General features: G+C 45.8%; 1 protein-coding gene across 3 annotated transcripts; it reads left to right on the top strand.

Annotated features, from left to right (window-relative positions):
* The first annotated feature begins 1,494 nt into the window (after nt 1-1,494).
* On the top strand, nt 1,495-22,287 carry lzts2b (leucine zipper, putative tumor suppressor 2b). 3 transcript variants are annotated; one of them, XM_027024024.2, is made up of 5 exons: nt 1,495-1,723; nt 17,673-18,128; nt 18,233-18,790; nt 19,259-19,528; nt 20,207-22,287. In XM_027024024.2, exons 2-5 carry the CDS (start codon nt 17,700-17,702, stop codon nt 20,882-20,884), a joined length of 1,935 nt encoding a protein of 644 aa, XP_026879825.2. In that variant the 5' UTR covers nt 1,495-1,723; nt 17,673-17,699; the 3' UTR covers nt 20,885-22,287. The 3 variants fall into 3 exon arrangements, with proteins under 3 accessions (XP_026879825.2, XP_026879827.2, XP_026879826.2); XM_027024026.2 differs by lacking the exon at nt 1,495-1,723 and adding an exon at nt 14,505-14,692; XM_027024025.2 differs by lacking the exon at nt 1,495-1,723 and adding an exon at nt 16,143-16,937.
* The last annotated feature ends 264 nt before the right edge of the window (nt 22,288-22,551 follow it).

A 22,551-nucleotide genomic window follows, 5' to 3' on the forward strand; every position in this document is an offset into this window, starting at 1 on the left:
TCTTACTTAGGTCCAGATATCTGACACCTGTTTGAAATCCCCTCTTGCATTCAAATTGTCAGGTGATTTTCCTAAACATACTACAGTGAGAAGATTACTGTAAGAGGAACATGTGAGAATGACTCTGTGTTGACTCTAACAGTTAACATAATCTTAACATGAACTAAACACCAATGAGCCAACATGATCTTAACATGAGCTTAATACCAGTGAGCTAACACGTTCTTAACATGATCTAAATACCAGTGAGCTAACATGTTCTTAATATGAGCATAATACCAACGAGTTAACATGTTCTTAACATGATCTAAATACCAGTGAGCTAATGTGATCTTAACATGAACTAACCACCAGTGAGCCAACATGCTCTTAACATGAACTAACCACCAGTGAGCCAACATGATCTTAACATTAACTAACCATCAGTGAGCCAACATGATCTTAACATGAACTAACCACCAGTGAGCCAACATGACCTTAACATGAACTAAACACCAGTGAGCCAACATGATCTTAACATGAGGCCATAGATTCACTTTTTATAACAAACTTTAAAGTAGAAAGCTGATTTTAATTAAGGACAATAATAAAACCGCCATGTGGACACACCAAATTCTGCTATTTGTGATTAAGACATTATTCTAACTAATTATAAATGTATAATGCGAGCAATGTCTGGAGGAAAAAAGGAAGCACATGCCAAAGGTCACAGAGTTTCGCATTCAGTGGCCTACATCCTGTATGGAGGCCTGAGCTCCTAGCGTGGTGTATTTATATAAGTACGAACACCCGCAGCAGCAACAACAATAAGAAGAAAATGAAAGAATCTTTCTTGTATGCATATTAAACCGCTGAAATGCCTCTGAAAATGTAATTACATAAGCACGATGTCCAGGAATGGGAAACACTTCCACCAGTTATTTCACCCTTCCACCGCTGCACTGTAGACAAAGTCTTAACTATCGAATGGACTGACCAATCTCACATTTGCTTTTTGGAAACATTTCATTTAGCTCCGCGCCGTCATCAAAACTGATCCCAGAATGGGCCGGGGCGAGTGTGGGGACGGGTCATGTGAGCGCGTGAGGCAGGCTCCTCCACCCACGGTTCATGTGAGCGCGTGAGGGAGGCTCCTCCACCCATGGGGTCATGTGAGCACGTGAGGCAGGCTCCTCCACCCACGGGTCATGTGAGCGCGTGAGGGAGGCACCTCCACCCATGGGGTCATGTGAGCGTGTGAGGCAGGCTCCTCCACCCACGGGTCATGTGAGCGCATGAGGGAGGCTCCTCCACCCACGGGTCATGTGAGCGCGTGAGGCAGGCTCCTCCACCCACGGGTCATGTGACCGCGTGAGGGAGGCTCCTCCACCTACTGGAAATGGAGCACGTGAATGAAGCTCCTCCAACTACGGGTCATGTGACCGCGTGAGGGAGGCTCCTCCACCCACGGGTCATGTGACCGCGTGAGGGAGGCTCCTCCACCTACTGAAAATGGAGCGCGTGAGGAAGGTTCCTCCACCTACGGGAAATGGAGCGCGTGAATGAAGCTCCTCCAACCACGGGTCATGTGAGCGCGTGTGGGAGGCTCCTCCACCTACGGGAAATGGAGCGCAGTCCTGCGCAAACTTCCCTCCGCACAGTGAGACACTGGCGCTCCGGGACCGTGGCGATGTTTTATCTTAAGTTCCCGTAGGAGACGAAGGTGGAAGAAGGCTCGGTAATGGTGAGTAAAACACTAAGAAGCTGTCGAGTGGAGCACAGGCTAACGAAAACGCTCTGGTAGACAGACAGACCCAGCGTTTCCACACGGCGTATGGACGTTTACTAGTTCAGCTGTTCTCACTATCGCCGCTTGTGTCCTCTGCCTTTCGGGAGTGGACGAAATATTCACGAAGAAGGCAAAACTGCAGGCAGTGTGAGAAGTGTTGGTGTTGGGAATGTGTTCAGCTACGACTGCTTCCAACTTACACGCCTGCAACCCTGTAGACGAAGTGGAAAGTCGTCATTAATACTCTGCCATACACTTTCGCACACTCTTCGTTTCGCGTTCATATTTCGTGTTCCGTACATCTGTAGATTTTCTTATGTTGTTGGATAGGATGTGGTGGCGGTTGTACGTAATCTGAAAACGTAATCCCCAGTGACCGGACAGCCTTTCTCAAATGTCTTGGGCTCCCCGTCGTACGACAGTGGTATGTTAGTGAAGTGCCACGGAAGGAGTCTCCGGTCCGCATTCTCATTTCTCTTTCCGTTCACACGCATCAGAACTTCTACTTTACCCTCAGTCACAACCCTGGTGCCCTAACAAAAGGTACTTGAGAATATTTTGCAACCTTATAAAGTTTTTAAAGTTCTATTTTTGTCTAGTATAGTGGCTGGTTTCCTCAATGAACCAGCAGGGGAAGGGACTTATTTCTGAGTTTCTCGTCCTTTCTGTCTGTCATGCAGTAAGACACGGCAGGTTGCTCTTCCTGCTGTTAGTGCCGAACTGTGAACACAAACGCTGTCATGTCCTGGAGAGTAATCCAATCTTATCTGTGGAATCTGGAAAGTTGACTTTACAGTTGGCGGTAGTAAAATATTGGTTGTAAACAAACCCTCTCCGTGCTTGTCAACATCAGCTGGGTTTGTCAGCTGACACCATGTGGGATATTTATAAGTTTAAACCCAAAATGTGAAAATAAGGGCAATGTTCTAATGCATTATAATATAGAAGAGTGTGTACATCTGAATGGCTGCTGCTTTAAAAACATAGGCTTATGTAGGACTATACTCAGTCATAGAACAATCTGTGAACGTGTTTCAGAATGTGTGTGTGTGCACGCGCAGATGTGTGTGTGGGTGTATGAGTAACTGTTATTGTGATGCATGTGAATGTATGTGTGTGAGAGTGTTTTGTCACAGTTTGGTTTTGTGGAAGTAGGCCATAGATCTGTATGGAAGGACACACACACACACACTCATACACACACTCATACACACAAATTTGAGCAGTATTATCTTCACTGTAGGTAATTAGATTTTCCAGTACTTTGTGCAATGTTCATGCCGGCAGTTCTGTGTCATGCGGTTCCCTTCTGGTTAAGGAAGAGATCTGTCACTAATGTTCTTTCTCTGTGGCTTACAACTATACTTCTGGTATTTTGATGCAAACTATGCTATTGACATAGGTGGAGGCTACTCTACAGCTTATGTCTGACATGTGATGTCGATCATTGAAAAGCTTTTTTTTAGCTTGACAATATCTTAACAGCCATTTGGAGACTGCTGGTCTCAAATAGAACATTCTGGGTCCAAGGGCACGTAATGCCCGAGAACTCGCAGCCCCTGGAAACAGTGTGCAAAGGACTCTACAACTCTGATGACTAGAGATCTTATTGTCTGTGGGTGACCTTCAGGAGACAAGACTGAGCTTTCCTTCAGTCCCTGAGTCACTAATAAGGCAGTACCAGCAGATCCGATCTGTTCCTGCTATTTCGGGAACACAGAGGAAGCAGAAATGATGAACCCATGGGCTCCTTGAAACGGATCAGCTTCAGGTGCGGCTTCTTTAATCTCTAGATAAGAAACGTGTTGTGCAAATAACAGACAGGACGGAACTGCATAAAAAACTCCCTCGATAGAAGGATCAGTGCTGCGTGTGCACCTTGATCTTCATTTATTATGCATAAAGCAGTGAACTACTAGGGTAAAAGCCATAAAGTGTGCAGGCCCAAGAAAGGAGTGTGTTAGCTTGTGAAGGGAGTGTCTGTGGTCACAAATGAAGTGTGAAGCGTCATGAAGACAGTGAGTCATGTTAGCCGGACTAGTCCTGCCTCGTTTCCTCATAGGCAGACCACCATTAGTCTGGGTGGGAACGTTCCTGAAGGCGCGCTATCAGCGTGGTGCGTCTGCAGTTGGGTTTTCCTGGAAAAGGGGTGGGGCTCTTCGCCAAATAACCAGAGTATTTTCTTCTTTCCTGCTGCAGTGAACCGTGCGCTGCGCTGGAGTCAGACAGGCTAATTTCTCCCAAGAGCCCCTCCAGATCATTAAGAGCCGTAAATAATGATCCACTGGCAAATGTTTACTCTGCTTGTGCTCACCGTGACTGTTGCGTGATGAGAAGCTGACCCAGCACGGATTAATACTGACTTAAAAAAATAATAATCTGACACTTTAAGGAAATGTCAGCAAAATGTAAAAATGGCCTCACCTCGGTTAATGTGTAACTAAACAGATAAATAAATAAACATGGCTAAGATGACTGTTACAGATCATTGCTGTATCCCTTATGGTTTTGTTATGTTTGCAACAAACCCTCGGGGGCGATGGTGTCAACATTTATTGTTTTTCCATCTGCACATTATGAGTTGCAATATTACTGGTACAATAAACGTATCAGTCAAGTATTTTGTTTATGTACACCGAAATTAGTTTTAAATATATACATATAAGAAGGAACCCAAGACTGTATGTATGTTCGTGGTGTGTAACTGTGTGTGTATGTGTAACTGTGGGTACCTGTGTGTAGGTGTGTAACTGTCGTCTTCTCCTTCAGTCTTTCCATAAACATTCCTTTTTCTTCATGGATGGGAATGTTTGTTCGTAGAGTGCGTGTGTCTGTGTGTGTGTGTTTACTTTCATGTCCTAACCGATGTTTTCATTCATGCCTAATTTCCTGTGCAGCGCCATGTTGACATTTATACTGTACATTTATCCCAGGAGTGAGGAAAGTGTGTGTGTGTGTGTGTGTGTGTGTGTGTGTGTGTGTGTGTGTGTGTGTGTGTGTGTGTGTGTGTGTGTTTTTGGCAGTATAAATAGTGAAATGTCTACCATCCGTTCACAATCACCAGATTATTAAAGATGTCCTTCACCTACTCCCAGTCTCTCCCCTGTCTCCCCACTCTCTCTCCCCACTCTCTCTCCCCACTCTCTCTCCCCACTCTCTCTCCCCACTCTCTCTCCCCACTCTCTCTCCCCACTCTCTCTCCCCGTCTCTCTCTCTCCCCGTCTCTCCTGTCTCCCTCTCTCCCCAGTCTCTCTCCAGTCTCTCCCTCCTTGAACCTCTATATGCGTCTCTATACGTTGTCTTGTTTATTTCTGAGTAAACCCCACCTGTGCTTTCATCACTCTCGTCTCGTCGCTGTGTTCAGCGATGTCACGCCAGATTTCAGCGAGCTGTCTTTCTCAGTCACGTGTACCCATAAAGAAGGCCAAGCCCACATGATGTGATCAAATAGACACAGTGTGTCATTCTGGGCTTTGGACTCGGGCTTGACCTGTGGTTTTAGTACTCTTTGAAAATTTCCACCAAGCAACATTTCTCTTAGCACCACTTAAACTTTGCTACCCAGACACGCTGCGCCCAGACACGCTGCATGGGGCTTGGCCTTGTTTTGAGCTCCTGACAGCTTAAATTTATAGCAGCAGTAAGTGTAACAATGATGTATTTCACATGCCGACAGTAAGGCCATGCCAACATGCCTGTTGCCAGCACAACATTTCAGCTCAGATGTCCTCAATGACTATTAATTCAAAAATAATCCCCCCAAAACTGAACCATTGGCAAAAGTGGACTGATAGGTCTCGAGAGCCTCGGAGTGATATACTGTAGTGGAATGCCCAGGGGCTCCTCTGGCCTGTGCTTACAAAAAATAACCTGGAGAGATGAATGAGAGAGAGAGAGTACACATAGATAAACAAAGGAAAAGTTGACCAAAGTCTCGTGTGGGTTTAGCCTACTGTTGCATTTTTGTGTGTTGTCATAGTGCGCTAGAGAGTTCAGCACAGCTAACCGTGCTTCTCTCTTCTGTTTATGCACCTGCTGATGGGAGCTCAGATTTCAAGGCTAAGGTGTATTCCTGCCTCTCTGTTCCCACTCCTCCAGTGTGTGTCCAAATACTGTAGTACTGAGCTTAAACTTGAATGCATCAATTTCACATTGGATAAAACACACACACACACACACATTTACATTTATGGTGTTTACCAGACTCTCTTATCCAGAGCGACTTACAAAAGTACTTTGTAATTTCCTCATAGATATATCCTAGTACAGTACAGTAGGTTAGAGTCCAACATAGAATGAACTAGAATACTGTAGAATACAGGAATCAGTGCTGATATCTAGAAGTACAAAATACATAAGGTCTATCTTAAACAATGATAAGTGCAAACAAGTGCTAGAGTTTGTTGAACATAATAAACAATACCCTACAATAAGTACTAAATTAGTCAGTTGTCCTTCTGCAAATAGATGGGTCTTCAGTCTGTGTTTAAAGACTGCAAGGGACTCTGCTGTCCAGACAGCAAGTGGAAGTTCATTCCACCATCTTGGAGTAGGACAGAAAATAGTCTCGATGCTTGTCGTCCATGAGACCTGAAGCAAGGTATTTCAAGCCAAGCTGTACTTAAGGTTTGAAGTACCTCATGTATGAAGGGGCTGGTCCATTTTTGGCTTTGTAGGCAAGCATCAAGGTTTTAAATCTGATATGTCCAACTACAGGGAGCCAATGAAGGAAGCGCAGCAGTGGAGTAACGTGTGAACTTCGGAAGATTGAAGACCAGTCGTGCTGCTGCATTCTGGACAAGTTGTAGAGGTTTGATGGCTCTTGGAGGAAGACCAGCGAGTAGCGAGTTGCAGTAGTCTAGCTTTGAGATCACTGACTGCACAAGCACCTGGGTTGCTTCCTGTGAGAGAAGGGGTCGAATCCTTCGTATGTTACAAAGGAGGAATCTGCAAGACCGGGTTAGATTAGAAACATGAGTTGAGAACAACAACTGGTTGTCCAAAGTTATGCCCAGACTACGGGCAGGGAGTTCTCAAAGGAAACAGTGAGGTCATGGTAAGGGTTGGGAGTACCTGGGATGAACAGAAGATCGGTTTTACTGGGGTTGAGCTTCAAGTGGTGGGCTGTCATCCATGACGCAATGTCAGTCAAACATGCTGAGATTCGACTGGAGACCTGCGTGTCAGAGGGTGGAAAAGGAGGGCACACACTCACAAACACACACTCGCACACACTCACAAACACACTCACACACACACACACACACACACTCGCACACACTCGCACACAAACCTGTACACACAGGAACACACACTCACAAACACACATATACACTCACAAACACACTCGCACACACTTACACACACTCGCACACACTTACACACACTCGCACACAAACCTGTACACACAGGAACACACACTCACACACACACTCGCACACACTTACACACAAACCTGTACACACACTCGCACACAAACCTGTACACACACTCACAAACACGCACACACTCGCACACACTCGCACACAAACCTGTACACACACTCGCACACACTCACAAACACACTCGCACACAAACCTGTACACACACTCGCACACACTCGCACACACTCACAAACACACTCGCACACACACACTCGCACACACTCACAAACACACACACACTCGCACACACTCGCACACAAACCTGTACACACAGGAACACACACTCATAAACACACACACACTCACAAACACACACACACTCGCACACAAACCTGTACACACACTCACAAACACACTCGCACACAAACCTGTACACTCACTCACAAACACACTCGCACACACACACACACACTCGCACACACACACACACACTCGCACACACACACACACACTCGCACACACTCGCTCACACACACACACTTGCACACAAACCTGTACACACACTCACAAACACACACACACTCGCACACACTTGCACACAAACCTGTACACACACTCACAAACACACTCGCACACACTCACACACAAACCTGTACACACACTCACAAACACACTCGCACACACTCACACACAAACCTGTACACACACTCACAAACACACTCGCACACACTCACACACAAACCTGTACACACACTCACAAACACACACACTCGCACACACTTGCACACAAACCTGTACACACACTCACAAACACACTCACAAACACACTCGCACACACTCGCACACAAACCTGTACACACAGGAACACACACTCACAAACACACATATACACTCACAAACATCCACGCACACACTTACACACAAACCTGTACACACAGGAACACACACTCATAAACACACACTTGCACACAAACCTGTACACACAGGAACACACACTCACAAACACACTCGCACACACTCGCACACAAACCTGTACACACAGGAACACACACTCACAAACACACTCGCACACAAACCTGTACACACAGGAACACACACTCACAAACACACTCGCACACACTCGCACACAAACCTGTACACACAGGAACACACACTCACAAACACCCTCGCACACAAACCTGTACACACAGGAACACACACTCACAAACACACTCGCACACACTTGCACACAAACCTGTACACACACTCACAAACACACTCGCACACACTTACACACAAACCTGTACACACAGGAACACACACTCACAAACACACACACACTCGCACACACTCGCACACAAACCTGTACACACAGGAACACACACTCACAAACACACTCGCACACACTCGCACACAAACCTGTACACACAGGAACACACACTCACAAACACACTCGCACACAAACCTGTACACACAGGAACACACACTCACAAACACACTCGCACACACTTGCACACAAACCTGTACACACACTCACAAACACACTTGCACACACTTGCACACAAACCTGTACACACAGGAACACACACTCACAAACACACACACACACTCGCACACACTCGCACACAAACCTGTACACACAGGAACACACACTCACACACACTCGCACACAAACCTGTACACACAGGAACACACACTCACAAACACACACACACTCGCACACACTTGCACACAAACCTGTACACACAGGAACACACACTCACAAACACACATATACACTCACAAACATCCACGCACACACTTACACACAAACCTGTACACACAGGAACACACACTCATAAACACACACACACACTCACAAACACACACACTTGCACACACTCACAAACACACTCGCACACACTTGCACACAAACCTGTACACACAGGAACACACACTCACAAACATCCACGCACACACTTACACACAAACCTGTACACACAGGAACACACACTCATAAACACACACACACACTTGCACACAAACCTGTACACACAGGAACACACACTCACACACACACACACTCGCACACACTTGCACACAAACCTGTACACACAGGAACACACACTCACAAACACACTCGCACACACTTGCACACAAACCTGTACACACAGGAACACACACTCACAAACACACACACACTCGCACACACTTGCACACAAACCTGTACACACAGGAACACACACTCACAAACACACATATACACTCACAAACATCCACGCACACACTTACACACAAACCTGTACACACAGGAACACACTCGCACAAACACACACACACACTGGAGTATGCAGTCAAGATGAGCGAACAGTTAGAGCTAGGATACTCCTGATTTCAAATCGTAATCAGCAATCTTGTTCTCGTAATCTTTCTGGTTAATACTGAGTGCTAAATGAGTCTTTTGTATGCAGACCGAATGAAGAGGGTGAATCATGCTGACAATTCTGAGAGTCATCTAGGTACTAGAGACTCTAGAAACATCACTCCTCACACGGTCTCTCTTCCACCCTACCATCTGGTCGTAGGCTACGGGGCGTCTGAGCCAAGTCCTTTAGACTTAGGAAAAGTTTCTTGCTGAACAGATCTGCCAAACGGACACTCACACGTTCACGCTGAGCTGTGACCTCGGCCCCGTTCACACATCGGTTGCACGACCTGCTGCACACAGTCACTTCACACGTGTGACAGCAGTTTGATCACTTTAATCTGCGGACGCTGTCAGCTCCAATGACAATGTCAGCGCTGCTCTGGCATATTAACAGCCACCACCATACACTAAAATTACTTGATCTTTTCCTTTGTGTGATGCTTGTTTAAATCTAAAACAAATAATTTGTGTTTATTGTCTGTTTACACTGTTGTCAGCTGCCGTCTCATGAAAAAGCTACATTTCATCTGTGGAGAGAAAGAATTAAATAGAAATGAACTGTGATTTTGATCTGGATACTAGAAGTGATGTTTCCACATTAATAATGTGATATAATACACTATATGGCCAAAAGTATGTGGACACCCCTTCTAATGATGCGTCTAGGTACGTCAGACGCACCCGTTGTTAACAGGTGTATAAGGTCTACAGCTATGCAGTCTGTAGACAAACACTGGCAGTAGAATGGGTCGTACTGAACACTGCAGTAGAATGGGTCGTACCGAACGCCGGCAGTAGAATGGGTCGTACCGAACGCCGGCAGTAGAATGGGTCGTACCGAACGCCGGCAGTAGAATGGGTCGTACCGAACGCCGGCAGTAGAATGGGTCGTACCGAACGCCGGCAGTAGAATGGGTCGTACCGAACGCCGGCAGTAGAATGGGTCGTACTGAACTTTGACAGAATCAGTCGTACTGAACGCTGATCTGCCATGGCCAACACTTAAGTGCTGTTATTATGAAATGGAGGTGTCTAGGAGCATTAGTGGCTCAGTCAAAAACATCAGATGGCACAAACACCCAGCACAGGGGCCGAGTGCAGAAAGGCGTAGAGCGCTTGAATCTCCTGTCCTCTACCAGATCTTCCAGGCTGCCTCTGGAAACATCGGAACAAGAACTATGCAAACTTCCAAGCACAGGCTAGCGTGGTGGGAAGCACACTACCACTGGATTCTGGAATGTTCTCTGGAGTGATGAATCAAGTTTCACTCTCTGGCAGTCTGTAGGGACAAATCTGTGTTTAGCAGACGCCTGCCTAGCAGAATGCAAAGTGCCAACAATAAAGCTTTGAGAAGGGATAATGTTCTGGGGCTGTTTTAGCGGTTGGGCTAAGCTCCTTGTTTCCAGTAAAGGGTGATGTTTCCAGTAAAGAGTAATGCTACAGCATTGTGTTGTGGAACTCCAGTCCTGACCTCCACACACTGGACACCTGTGGCATAAATCAGAACACTGCTGGGAGCGAATGCCTGATCTCATGAACCCATTTCCACTAAATGGGTACAAATTCCCACAGACATGTTCCAAAATCTTGTGGAAAGCCTTAACGCTTTAATTAATGGTCATGGTTTTGGACTGGTATGTCCAGCAAACTCCTATGATTGTGGTTGTTGGGTGTCCATATACTTTTGGCCATGTATTGTATATTTTCCATTCTCTTCTATAGTTGGAGCTAGTTACTGTGTACTCAGTTCTCCCCTTTCACCAGCCGGTAGGTCTTTCAGATGCAACCTACATCCTGCTCCTTTGATAAAAATGCCTGGGCTTCTAAAAACCCAACGGGCCTGGGGGCTCTGTGGGTGCTGCTGTAGTGTGGTGGATGTTTCAGGCTCTGGTGTGAACGAGTGTCTCCTTCTGCTCTCCTCTCTGTGGCTTCTGCACTAGAAATAGGACCCTCTGTGGAGCAGGGACAGGATGTACAGCTAAGGTATTGTGGAATGTGACGCTTACAACAAGTTTGTTAACAACAAAGCCGAATGCCTGTACATGGTTCCTCAGTCACTTTCAATTTTAAACTGAAATTAAGCTGGTTGAAGTACTCCAGGTTAAGCTGCAGTGTCTCCTACAAGCCCAGAGAGGGCAGTATTCTGCCTTTTTAAAGATCTGTGTCTTTTTAAAGATCTGATGTGCAGACATGCTACTGATAACTAAATGATCACATTCTGCCTTACACACATCTTGCTTTCATAGCTGCTATGTGCAAAAATAGTTTAATTTCAGAATTTATAGAAAAATGAAAAGGTTAAATGCTTGAAAGGAAACATCCAACTGTGACAGTGGTTGCCAGGCTCTGATGTATCGAGGCAAAGAAGGTATGATTCAGTCAGTGCACTGACTCCTTGAAGAGTGTGTCAAACTTGGGTCAGTTTCTTAATACAGTGGCTTCAGGTCCTAGGGACCCATGTAGAGGCACACATCATGTTCCATCCCTGATCTGAGACCTGTGTTGGTAATTTTAGTAATGGTGTTGGTAGATGAAAGGTAATCACTGGATGAGGTCTGTGAGCTTGCACAGGGAAAGCACATCTGTGGGTAAGTGTACACATCTATGAATCAGTGTGCACTGCATGTCTGTGGATAAGTGTACACATCTGTGGATAAGTGTACACATCTATGAATCAATGTGCATAGCTATGGATAAGTGTACACATCTGTGGATACGTCTGCACATCTGTGGATAACATGACCCCCATCTAGTTTTGTGTGGTTGGTTGAAAACTAGAGTACACCAGTACAAACCTTTTAAAAAGGAAGCATGCTGGTGATTTTTGAAAGAAATCCTCTGAATTTAAAACTTATATTTAAAACTTACATTTTCACATATTAATATAAATATAATTTACATAGAATTAAATATAAATATAATTAACATGGACTCATAGTAAATGAGCAGCCAGCCATACTAAGGCACACAGTGGAGAGGACTGACAAACGCAGAATCAGTAAGAGCACTAAAGCAAAGTAAACACACTAAAATACTGTAAGGTAAACCTACTAAACTGCAGTAATGTAATCCTACTAAACTGCAGTAATGTAAACTTGCTAAACTGCAGTAATGTAAACTTGCTAAACTACAGTAATGTAAACTTGCTAAACTGCAGTAATGTAAACTTGCTAAACTGCAGTAATGAAAACTTGCTAAACTGCAGTAATGAAAACCTGCTAAACTGCAGTAATGTAAACCTGCTAAACTGCAGTAATGTAAACCTGCTAAACTGCAGTAATGAAAACCTGCTAAACTGCAGTACTGTAAACCTGCTAAACTGCAGTCATGTAAACTTGCTAAACTGCAGTAACGTACTAAACCATTATCCCTTTTTCTGTGTCATCAGATTTTGCAGTACCACAAACAAAAAGAATGAAACACCCGTGCATGTGTCCAACGTCTACTCCTGCTGAGTATGAGCTGTTTGTATCCCATCATTCCCGGGGTGAACAGGTTGGTCCCCAGAGGGTGAGGAGTTGGATCTAAAGTAACTTAGTACAGAATCCTCACCAGGGCTGGGTTTGTCGGAACCAGAGCCAGCTTGTTACAATATGTGAGGAGTTTAACATATACAGGGTTAGCACTTATTTACTGGAACTAAAACAACATTTGTTGCTCTCTCGTGTTCAAGAAAATGAGATTAAAAGATTTGCTAAAATCACACTACCACAGAGCAAGAAATATGACTGCAGGCCAAACCAGGACACTACAGGCCCAGCACACATGACAACACAGCGCCAGTAACAAAAATGATGACCTAGTCGGTCGCTGTGTAAAGGAAAATGACATCATCACTTAAGTGCAGTTGTGGCAGTGTGCATTGTTTCTTTGGTGTGTGTGTGTGTGTGTGTGTGTGTGTGTGTGTGTGTGTGTGTGTGTGTGTGTGTGTGTGTGTGTGTGTGTGTGTGTGTGTTCCCCTGGTCTTTCTGTCTGCAGCTGTGCTTGGAGCTAGCCCTAATAATATCGCATCATCCCTTGAGAGGACGTCTTCCCTCCTGTTCTGAGCTGTTCTGCAGTGCTCAGACCTTTAGCCCTGTTTTGCCTGCAGGACCAAATTAACAGTGGCTAGAGTGACCCATTTATAACAGGACCTAAGAGAAGACTACAGCCTACTTACACCAGCCTACATACCCCAGCTGTCTGTCTGTCTGTCTCTCTCTCTCTCTCTCTCTCTCCCTCTCTCTCGCTCTCTCACACTTACACACACGCACGCACGTGTGTTCACTTGCATACTTACATGGGTGTGTAACTTATTGCTGGTGGAGGGGTAATTTTTGCATTTCTGAAATTATTTACCAAAAGCAATTTCCATGAATTATCTGAGTTGCTTTAACTTAAATCGCTTTTGTGTTGTATGCATTTTAGTACAGTTGAATAATTCTACTAGCAGGGCAGCTTAAAGGCTGTCATTTTTCCAAAACGGTCAACAGTCTCAGTGTGTGTGGGCATGATGATACTAAAATTGTGAATAAGTCGGAAAGGGAAAATGGTTTTGTTTGTGTTTGTGTTTGTGTGTGTGTTTGTTTGTGTGTTCCTATATGCACCAGTATAACTTTTCCAACCTGTTTGCATTTTCCAGCAAGCTGAGAGGGAAGGGATCGGAAGTCTCTGAGTCTTAATTGTCTGGGCTTTTCATATGTCAGTGAAACAGCAGAATGACACCATGTTTTTATAATTATTATAAAAATTGGGGTGTGTGTGTGTGAGTATTAACGTGCATTCCAGACATGTGTATCATTTCCTCGTTGCTGCTGAAATTGTTTCTGCCCACCACGATTCATATTTCTTACACACACACACACACACACACACACACACACACACAGAGACCATTATACTTTTTAGAAACATCTGTGTGCTATAGACAGACGGAAAACAGAGGTGAGAGAGAGAGAAACAGACAGAGGAAGGATGAGGCCTCCATTCACGGCTGGGCTGTGCTACATAGAACACGTGCAACAGAGAAATAGCTTTTCCTTAGGGAGTAGGGAGGAGAGAGAGAGAGAGAGAGAGAGAGAGAGGGTAGTGTGTGCAGGTAGCACAGTCAGTGAGGAGCACTTGGATTAAACAGAGCTGAACAGCTCCTCCACTTTGAAGCGCTGGTGTGGAGCTGGACAGCTATGCAGGAACAGGGTATGTGTGACTTGGGAGAAACCGTTCTGTGTACATCAGTGAAAATGGAAGTTGCTGATTAGTTTTAAGTTAAGTTTCAGTATTAAATAGAAATGTGTCTATAAGACAATGTCAGTAAAACTGCAAAGATGTGCGTGGGAATTCAGGCGTACCGCAGGACAGGTGTAGAAGGAGATTTCAAAAACCATGCAAGTCACACTGTGCTGAAGCCCAGATGCTTCAAAGTTCTTTTAAAGAACCAAGAAGAATTAAAGAGAAAAGCTGAGTCATTCAGGTATGGGGAGGGATTTCCTCAGTGTCCTGGAAACGTTCTGGGATTGGGTCAGGCTGCGCTCTTCTGAGAGGGTCTGGTAGGTGTGCGTGTACGTTCTGTGTAGGAAACAGTGCTCTCATTCACTGGCCCTGTTAGCTGTCCTTGAGTTTGAGTATGAACGGATGCGTTTGTTTGTGCGCGTGTGTGTGTGTGTGTGCGCACACAGGAGTGTGTATTTGTATCAGTGATTTGCGTTTACTGTAAGTGCTTATAAAGATTTATTGCCACATCTCTCCATGTCTCAATGCGTCAGTGTGTGGTGTTTCACCTTCCTACACCAGCCTGTTTACACAGGCCTGTCGCTGCCATACATGCCACCTACTGTGTGTGTGTGTGTGTGTGTGTGTGTGTGTGTGTGTGTGTGTGTGTGTGTGTGTGTGTGTGTGTGTGTGTGTGTTTGTTTGTGTGAGAGATAGAAGGGAGATAGAGAAGGACTTTTTTGTACTTTTTTCTTTTGGCAAAACTTTAGATTTAGTTAGTTTGTGTTTTAGTATCAGTTTGTTCTATTCTATAAATATGAAATATCCTTTTCCTTTCACAGATTTGGTAGCATGATGAGTGTCTTGTATTAACTTGTATATTTGTTTGCACAGCTGATGCATCACAAAGTATCTCTGAGTTCTGATCTTGGACCAAGTAACAAATCAGATAATTCATTATTCAATGACAAAGGTAACTGTAAGACGTGCAGGTCAGCACCGCTGCTCTGCTGTTTTGGATTCCTGCTAAATAATAGTCCAACTTGGCCCTTCTCGAGGTCATGTTCACTGTACAAAAGTGAAGAAGGCGTAAAATGTGTAAGTCACTGTCCTGTGGAGGTGTGAGGTGGTTAAACAATGAACCAAACGAATACCGGGGCCAGCGTGACACGTCAGTGCACTCAGATACCCACTGGCTAAAGTACAGCCAGACTGAGGCCTGTACTGTGTGGGATATGCCTGAGAGGTCAGTTCGTGCAGGAGAAGAGTCCTCTCTCTGTGTGTGTGTGTGTGTGTGTGTGTGTGTGTGTGTGTGTGTGTGTGTGTGTGTGTGTGTGTGTGTGTGTGTTTGTGTTTCATGCCTGAGAGGTCAGTTCGTACAGGAGAAGAGTCCTCTGTGTGTGTGTGTGTGTGATGCCTGAGAGGTCAGTTCATACAGGAGAAGAGTCCTCTGTGTGTGTGTGTGTGTTTCATGGCTGAGAGGTCAGTTCGTACAGGAGAAGTGTCCAAGGCTGTTGTGATATGAAGCCTGTCTGATTACGTTATACAGGTAGCTTGGAAACTATTTTGGGTTTGAAGCAGTTAGATTCTCTGACCCTCCTCAGATGGCGAGAAGAGAAACAATGTCCCAGCATGCCATGTGCGCACATTCTTAGTGTCGGGGGAGAGTCGGAACGAAATTCTGAACGGCTGGACTTTCCCAGCAAGCCAGATGCCAACACCCACCAACTCCGTCTGCGCTGACAAAGCCGTCAGGGTTGTTTATTGTGAACTTCAGGAGTGTCAGGATTAAAGGAGCGCCTCACTCACCTGCACAAATAATGATGTTCGCAAAGCTCAGCTTTCCACTGTAGTCGGTCTTAAACGCTCCCACGAACATCCACTGGCTGCTACACATGGAACACCTGATCTAGACCAAAATTCTTACTCTGCACTGATGGGAGTCAGTGTGGACCAAGGAAAGGGAGTAGAGCCATTTCAACATCTTTCTGTCAGCAGAATTAGGGCAAGTGACCTTAATTAGCTTCCGCTCTTGTGTTGTTTTTTTTGTTTTTTTTTAAAGTGCAAAAGAAGATTAAAACTGGATTAATATGTCTAATCTCACAGGATTCATCTCCCCAGGGCAGAGTACAAAAGAACCATCACTAATATGGCCTCATAATTAGACCGTTTGGGAGTCATTTTGGCACTGCAGCGGGAGACGGTCATGTTTGAAAGAATGCCTAACTTTGAGGTATGTGTTAGTGGTCCAGAGACCAGCTGCTACTGTGGGTTTCCATGGACACGTGTGGTGAACACATTCCTTTCCAGCTGTTTTGAAACAACTGTGACGTAACCGCTGCTCTGTTTAAGATGGATTTTCATTCAGGTTGTTTTTTTTGTTTTTTTTTTGTTTGGCTTTTTTTTTATTTTAGATGTGAACAGTTTTATATTTTACATTAGATAATTGTAGTTCCAGTCCCTCGTGCTGAAATGGGCTTCCTCGTGCTGAATGGCACTGAGCACACAAACTGAGCCAAACACCCTTATCTAAACAGTCTAATTTAAGAGTGTTATTTGTGTTTGAAATGAACACACACTGTATGGTAATTTATCTGATGCTGTGTGAGGTTACTACTTATGTGTTTCTCATTTCAGCTTTTTTGACAGTCTGAAAATGTTAGAACAAAAGGTTATTTGCAGATAACAGTATTTAAGTAAGAATTTTCACTGAAGACAGAAGTGCTTTTCAAAGAAAATAGGTTTTCAGGAAATCATCTATGTGAACTTAGTAATTCAGGTGTTCAGTAATGGCTGAGGTGGATAAAGTTTAAAACAAGTTGTTCTCGGAGGGTCTTTTCCCCTTTTAGGGTTCAAAAGAAATTTTACTCGTCTAATGTCGTTTTCACTCTCCCACAGTTCAAAGCAGAGACTGCGTCAGCAATGAATAATGAATGAAAACTGAGTGTCTCCATCTGCCTGTGCACAGAGTTCGTGGGTGTAGTAAGTCGCAGCCATGGCGACAGTCCAGTCCCTGCCAGTCACCGCTGACTACCGCCCTCCAGGCCTGGAGACCCGCCCACACCGCTCCTCACCGGCAACGGCCCCTTCTATCGGGGCCATGGGTTCTGTGAGCAGCATGGTGCCGAACCACGCGGCTAACCGCGGACCTCGCGCAAACCTGGAGGTCACGGCTAGGCCGCAGTGGGGCGCGGACGGCTCGGGCCGCCACCTTTCCGAGGCCGCGCACGAGGCTCCGCTCGGGAGCCGCACGCCGTCGAGCAGAAAGAAGGCTGCAGCAGGGCGAGGGAAAGGCATCGGTGGACGATCGCACTCGCACGAGGACCTGATCACAGACTGGAGCGGAACCTGGTTTGATCCAAGGCCAGGTGGAGGCGAGGAGGCGCCTCCTAAACTCGTCCCTGTGTCGGGGCAGTTGGAGAGGGTGAGTGCTGTGCCTGCCTTGATTTTTTTTTTAACATACTAATAAAAATACCGTCACAAATACTGCATACTAGGCTGTGTCAGACTCAATTTTGTGCTTCACAGAACGTTCAACAGGCCATTATCCGACCGACAGCCTTCAAGCCCGTTGTGCCAAAGAGCAGAAACACCATGCAATACCTCTCACCACGCCTAGGGGGCGGCCTATCAGGGAGCCAGGGCAACCTGAGCCTGCTGGCCCCGGAACAGGACCTCAGCGCGGCGGTAACCGCGGAACGACGCGGCTCCTTCAGCGGCGCTCGGAACGGGCCGCTCAGCAGGTCGTTCACCATGTCGGACTCGGGCCGGAACTCCTTATCCAATCTGGCCTCTTACAGCGGCCCTGCCTATAACCCGAACCAGACGGAAGCTACCAAGCCTGGACTTATCCACGGACACTCCAATTCGGACAGCGGACGCTCGTCCTCCAGCAAGAGCACTGGGTCTCTCGGGGGACGCAGTCAACCGGGCGTATCGGACACAGGATCTGGAGGACTGGCCTCGCCGCCCATAGAGGCCTACGAGTCAGTTGTGCGAGACTTGGAAGAGAAACTGAGGGAGAGAGAGCTGGAACTCCAGCATCTAAGAGAGAACCTGGATGAGAACGAGGTGGCGATTTGCCAGGTTAGTGAAAGAATGTTTCTGTTGGTTCCCAAAAAATCAAATGTAAAAAAAGATGCTGGGAAGCTACTGCCCTCTGGTGGTTGCTGGGGGTATAGAAATCACAGGCTAAAGTGGTCTAGTGAAGAGAACATCAGAAGGTGTAGTTACTTGTTTCAAATCAAATGTGAGATTTCAAAATGAATTGAGCCCTTGCAATGAAAAACCACGTCTGTTTACTGTGTTACCGCGTTCCACGAAATAAAAACAGTAATATAAAGCATTATTGCAAGTTTTATTTTTTAATGCCCACATGAATGAATTAAGGTAAGTATACAAAAAGCATATTTAGCATTTTAATGTAATTTTAATGTAAGATTGTAAAAACTAAAAAAACTGATTACACAAAAAGGGGAAATGGATGCGAAATGGAGCTCCACCTGCTCCACCTGCGCTGGCCGTTTCTACGCGGCCGTGTCTGTGTGTTGTCAGATGTACGAGGAGAAGCAGAAGCGCAGTGAGCTGGAGATGGAGGAGCTGCGTCAGAGCTGCGCGTCCAAGATGCAGAAGGCATCGCAGAAGGCGCGCCGCGCTCAGCAGCTGCTGCAGCTCCAGAACTTCCAGCTGCAGCAGGAGAAAAAGAAGCTCCAGGAGGACTTCTCTCAGCTTCTGCAGGAGCGCGAGCGCCTCGAGGAACGCTGCGTGTCCTTCGAGCATGAGCACACGCAGCTCGGACCCAGACTCGAGGAGACCAAGTGGGAGGTGAGAAGACATGGGCTCGTGCCCTGCAGGGCTCCTGGAGATCCAGGCTGTTGTTCTCGAAACGCCCTGTAAGGCTTTGTGGGTAAAAAGAAAGCTCTTACAAAAGAATGCAGAAGCACCCACCTCAGTATTTGCTGGGGACTTATTCTCAAACATGAATACAGAGAAAAGTTGCGCAACTTCCAACGGCCTTTGCCTAAACTAGTCACATGAAGAGCACCACCATCACCTCCATTCAGCCCCAGTATTTGAATCTTCCCCTACTCCACTTCCGCATGGACGCAAGTCTTGAACACTTTGTGTCGTGTAGTTTTTGTATTTGATGGGATTGATAATGTAGTATACTGAAGAAGGAGAGTTTCCAATAGACTGCAGTAGGTCACATGCATTCCATAGAATAATTTGATGTTTAAATTGCTGAAGCAATGTATACGGCACTGTTAGAGCAAACAGTTTCGTGGTAAACTGTTGTAAACAATTCACCTGAATAGAATAGCTGATCTGGTAAGGCATGTGGAGAAAGGTTATAGTTCCCAGGAAGCACATGCCCTACCATACAGATAAATATGTCACTTATGCTAAATGCTATTGTAACATCATTGTGGAAATCCATTTTATTTCAGCGTCCTCGTTCTCAGTGTGTATGCCACCGTTCTGCCTCCCCTCCTCCTTCCGCAGGTGTGTCAGAAGACAGGTGAGATCTCCCTGCTGAAACAGCAGTTGAAGGACCTGCAGGCGGACCTGGCGCAGCGGGTGGGCGAGGTGGTCACCCTGCGCGGTCAGCTGAGGGAGGCGCACACGCAGTCACGGACCCGCGCTCTGGAGCTGGAGGTGTGTGAGAATGAGCTGCAGCGCCGCAAGAGCGAAAACGAGCTCCTCCGCGAGAAAATGAGCCGCCTGGAGGAAGAGCTGACCCACCTCCGCCATACCCTTAGCCAGTGCGCCGAGGCTCTGCCCCTCCCGCTCACGCACGAGGCAGGCTACAGAGCAGCCGGGGGCGGAGCACTTATGGAGGAACAGAGGCAGGCCAGTGACAGTGAGGAGGTGAAAGGTCAGCGCGAGGGATCCCGGCAGCAGCTAGAGAGGCTGAAGTCGGAGCTCGCACGCGAGAGGCAGCTGGCGTCAGATCGGGCGGCCGCGTTTGAGGGCGAGCGGCGGTGCTGGGAGGAGGAGAAGAACAAAGTGATCCGCTACCAGAAACAGCTGCAGCAGAACTACATAGAGATGTACCGGCGCAACCGTGAGCTAGAGGGCGCTCTGCGCGAGCTCAGCCGAGAGCTGGAGACGCGAGAGCAGGACGACGAGAGTAGCGGCAACGAGGTTACCTTTGATGACATCGCCGCCACCGAGATATAACGCCCCACATCCAATGACCCACTCAGAAATCATACAGAGATCAGTACAAGTAGCTATTTCACACTTGCATATTTTGGTGTCATAAAATACTCTGTGCTCTCCTGCTATGCCTTTCCAGTGCTACACCATCATTATACTAGACCAGTGCACACGTATGACCCTGAGCAGGTAATTACTATAATGTGTTTCATATTCTTAGGTAATAATGTCACACCGAGTGCGACTCTGTAAGTAAGCCCACCCAGCAGTCTTGAGATGCTCTCTACACATCGCACATAGTGCATTGCTGAACCTTGAAACACCTCCCATTTAGGTTTTCTGTGTGGTTTAAAAAGCCTTGTGAGACTTGTGCTTGTACTCACTATAGTGTTGCTTCACATGTTCCTGCTTTTCAGTGGAGTTGCAAGCCATCGGCTGGGACACGTTACGGCAACTAAATTTCTAATGGGAGGCGGTGTGTCTCAGGAGGTATTGCTGCAGTGCAATGTACAACTGCTCTGTTTGACTTTTGAATGTTTTTCAGTTAACCTGAGAGTCACTTAAGTGCACTTTGTGAGTGAACAGGTTGTGTGATGCAAGGTTGTGTCTCTTCTGATCCTCCATCCACTATAACCAGAGGTTGCATTGAAAATGGAATTTTCTCTCCATCTCTCTGTTATATGTGATAGTCAGAAAATCATGCCAACTAGGCAAGCTCTCAGCTGATTTCGAGACAGTTCACATGCATGTGTTGGATCCATGGAGCGTTAGGGCTCAGATGTGCTCTACGATGTATAGGTATAGTGTAAACAAGACCGAACTGTCCACCAGGCACTGGAACCCAGCTTCAGGCACTTAGAACTGGTGACCAATAAAAAATGAGTATGCAAATGAAGTTCCACATACAAAATAGGCCAATTTACATACTGTGAGAAACCAACACAATCTGCAGATTTGGTGCAAGTGCCCCAGAGAAGAGCGTCTGGTGTCTTTGTGTCCCAAAATACTCACAATATCTTTAAAAGTCAGTGCCAGAAATTCGGCAAAAAGTCATTGTTTTCATGAAAGAAAAAAGTGATCTAGATTCTGTATTAAGGCACATACAGGCCTATTCATGGAGACACTATAGATACTCGGTAATATATTGTTTATAATAACTAATATGATTTAGAGTAGCCACTGTGAGCTGTGAGCTGACCAAAACATTGTCCCATATTTTATGGTACTGATTGCTTTGCCATTATATGGTGCATGTGTCACAGTGTGAATGCTTCTGGTTATGTAGTATAAATATAGTAATTTTTTAATAACAGTATTTGTATGAAGTCATTATATTGTATATTTTTCATGCTGTATATTTCTTGTACCTACTGACTGTTTTTAATAAAAACCCAGCAAATAAATGTTGCTTATAGGAAACAAAAGTGACTATTGTATTATATTTTCTGTGCATGTTCATTGATTTCAGAGCCTAAACAAATACCATGTACGATTCACATTTTCTCCGGTCATGAACTGTGGGTAGCGATTACATGTAAAACAGCGATGCCCAGATTTCCTTTAGACAAGCTTAGAGCTTGCTCTGCTGGGTGGATGATCACTGCTGACCCTAGGAAACACTTCACTGTGGAGTGGATGTCCTGAGTATGACATGGCTGAGTGTGACGGCATCTTGGGTAAGCCACGGG

This window comes from Electrophorus electricus, chromosome 14 (genome assembly GCF_013358815.1).
Source record: "Electrophorus electricus isolate fEleEle1 chromosome 14, fEleEle1.pri, whole genome shotgun sequence".
Taxonomy (NCBI): domain Eukaryota; kingdom Metazoa; phylum Chordata; class Actinopteri; order Gymnotiformes; family Gymnotidae; genus Electrophorus; species Electrophorus electricus.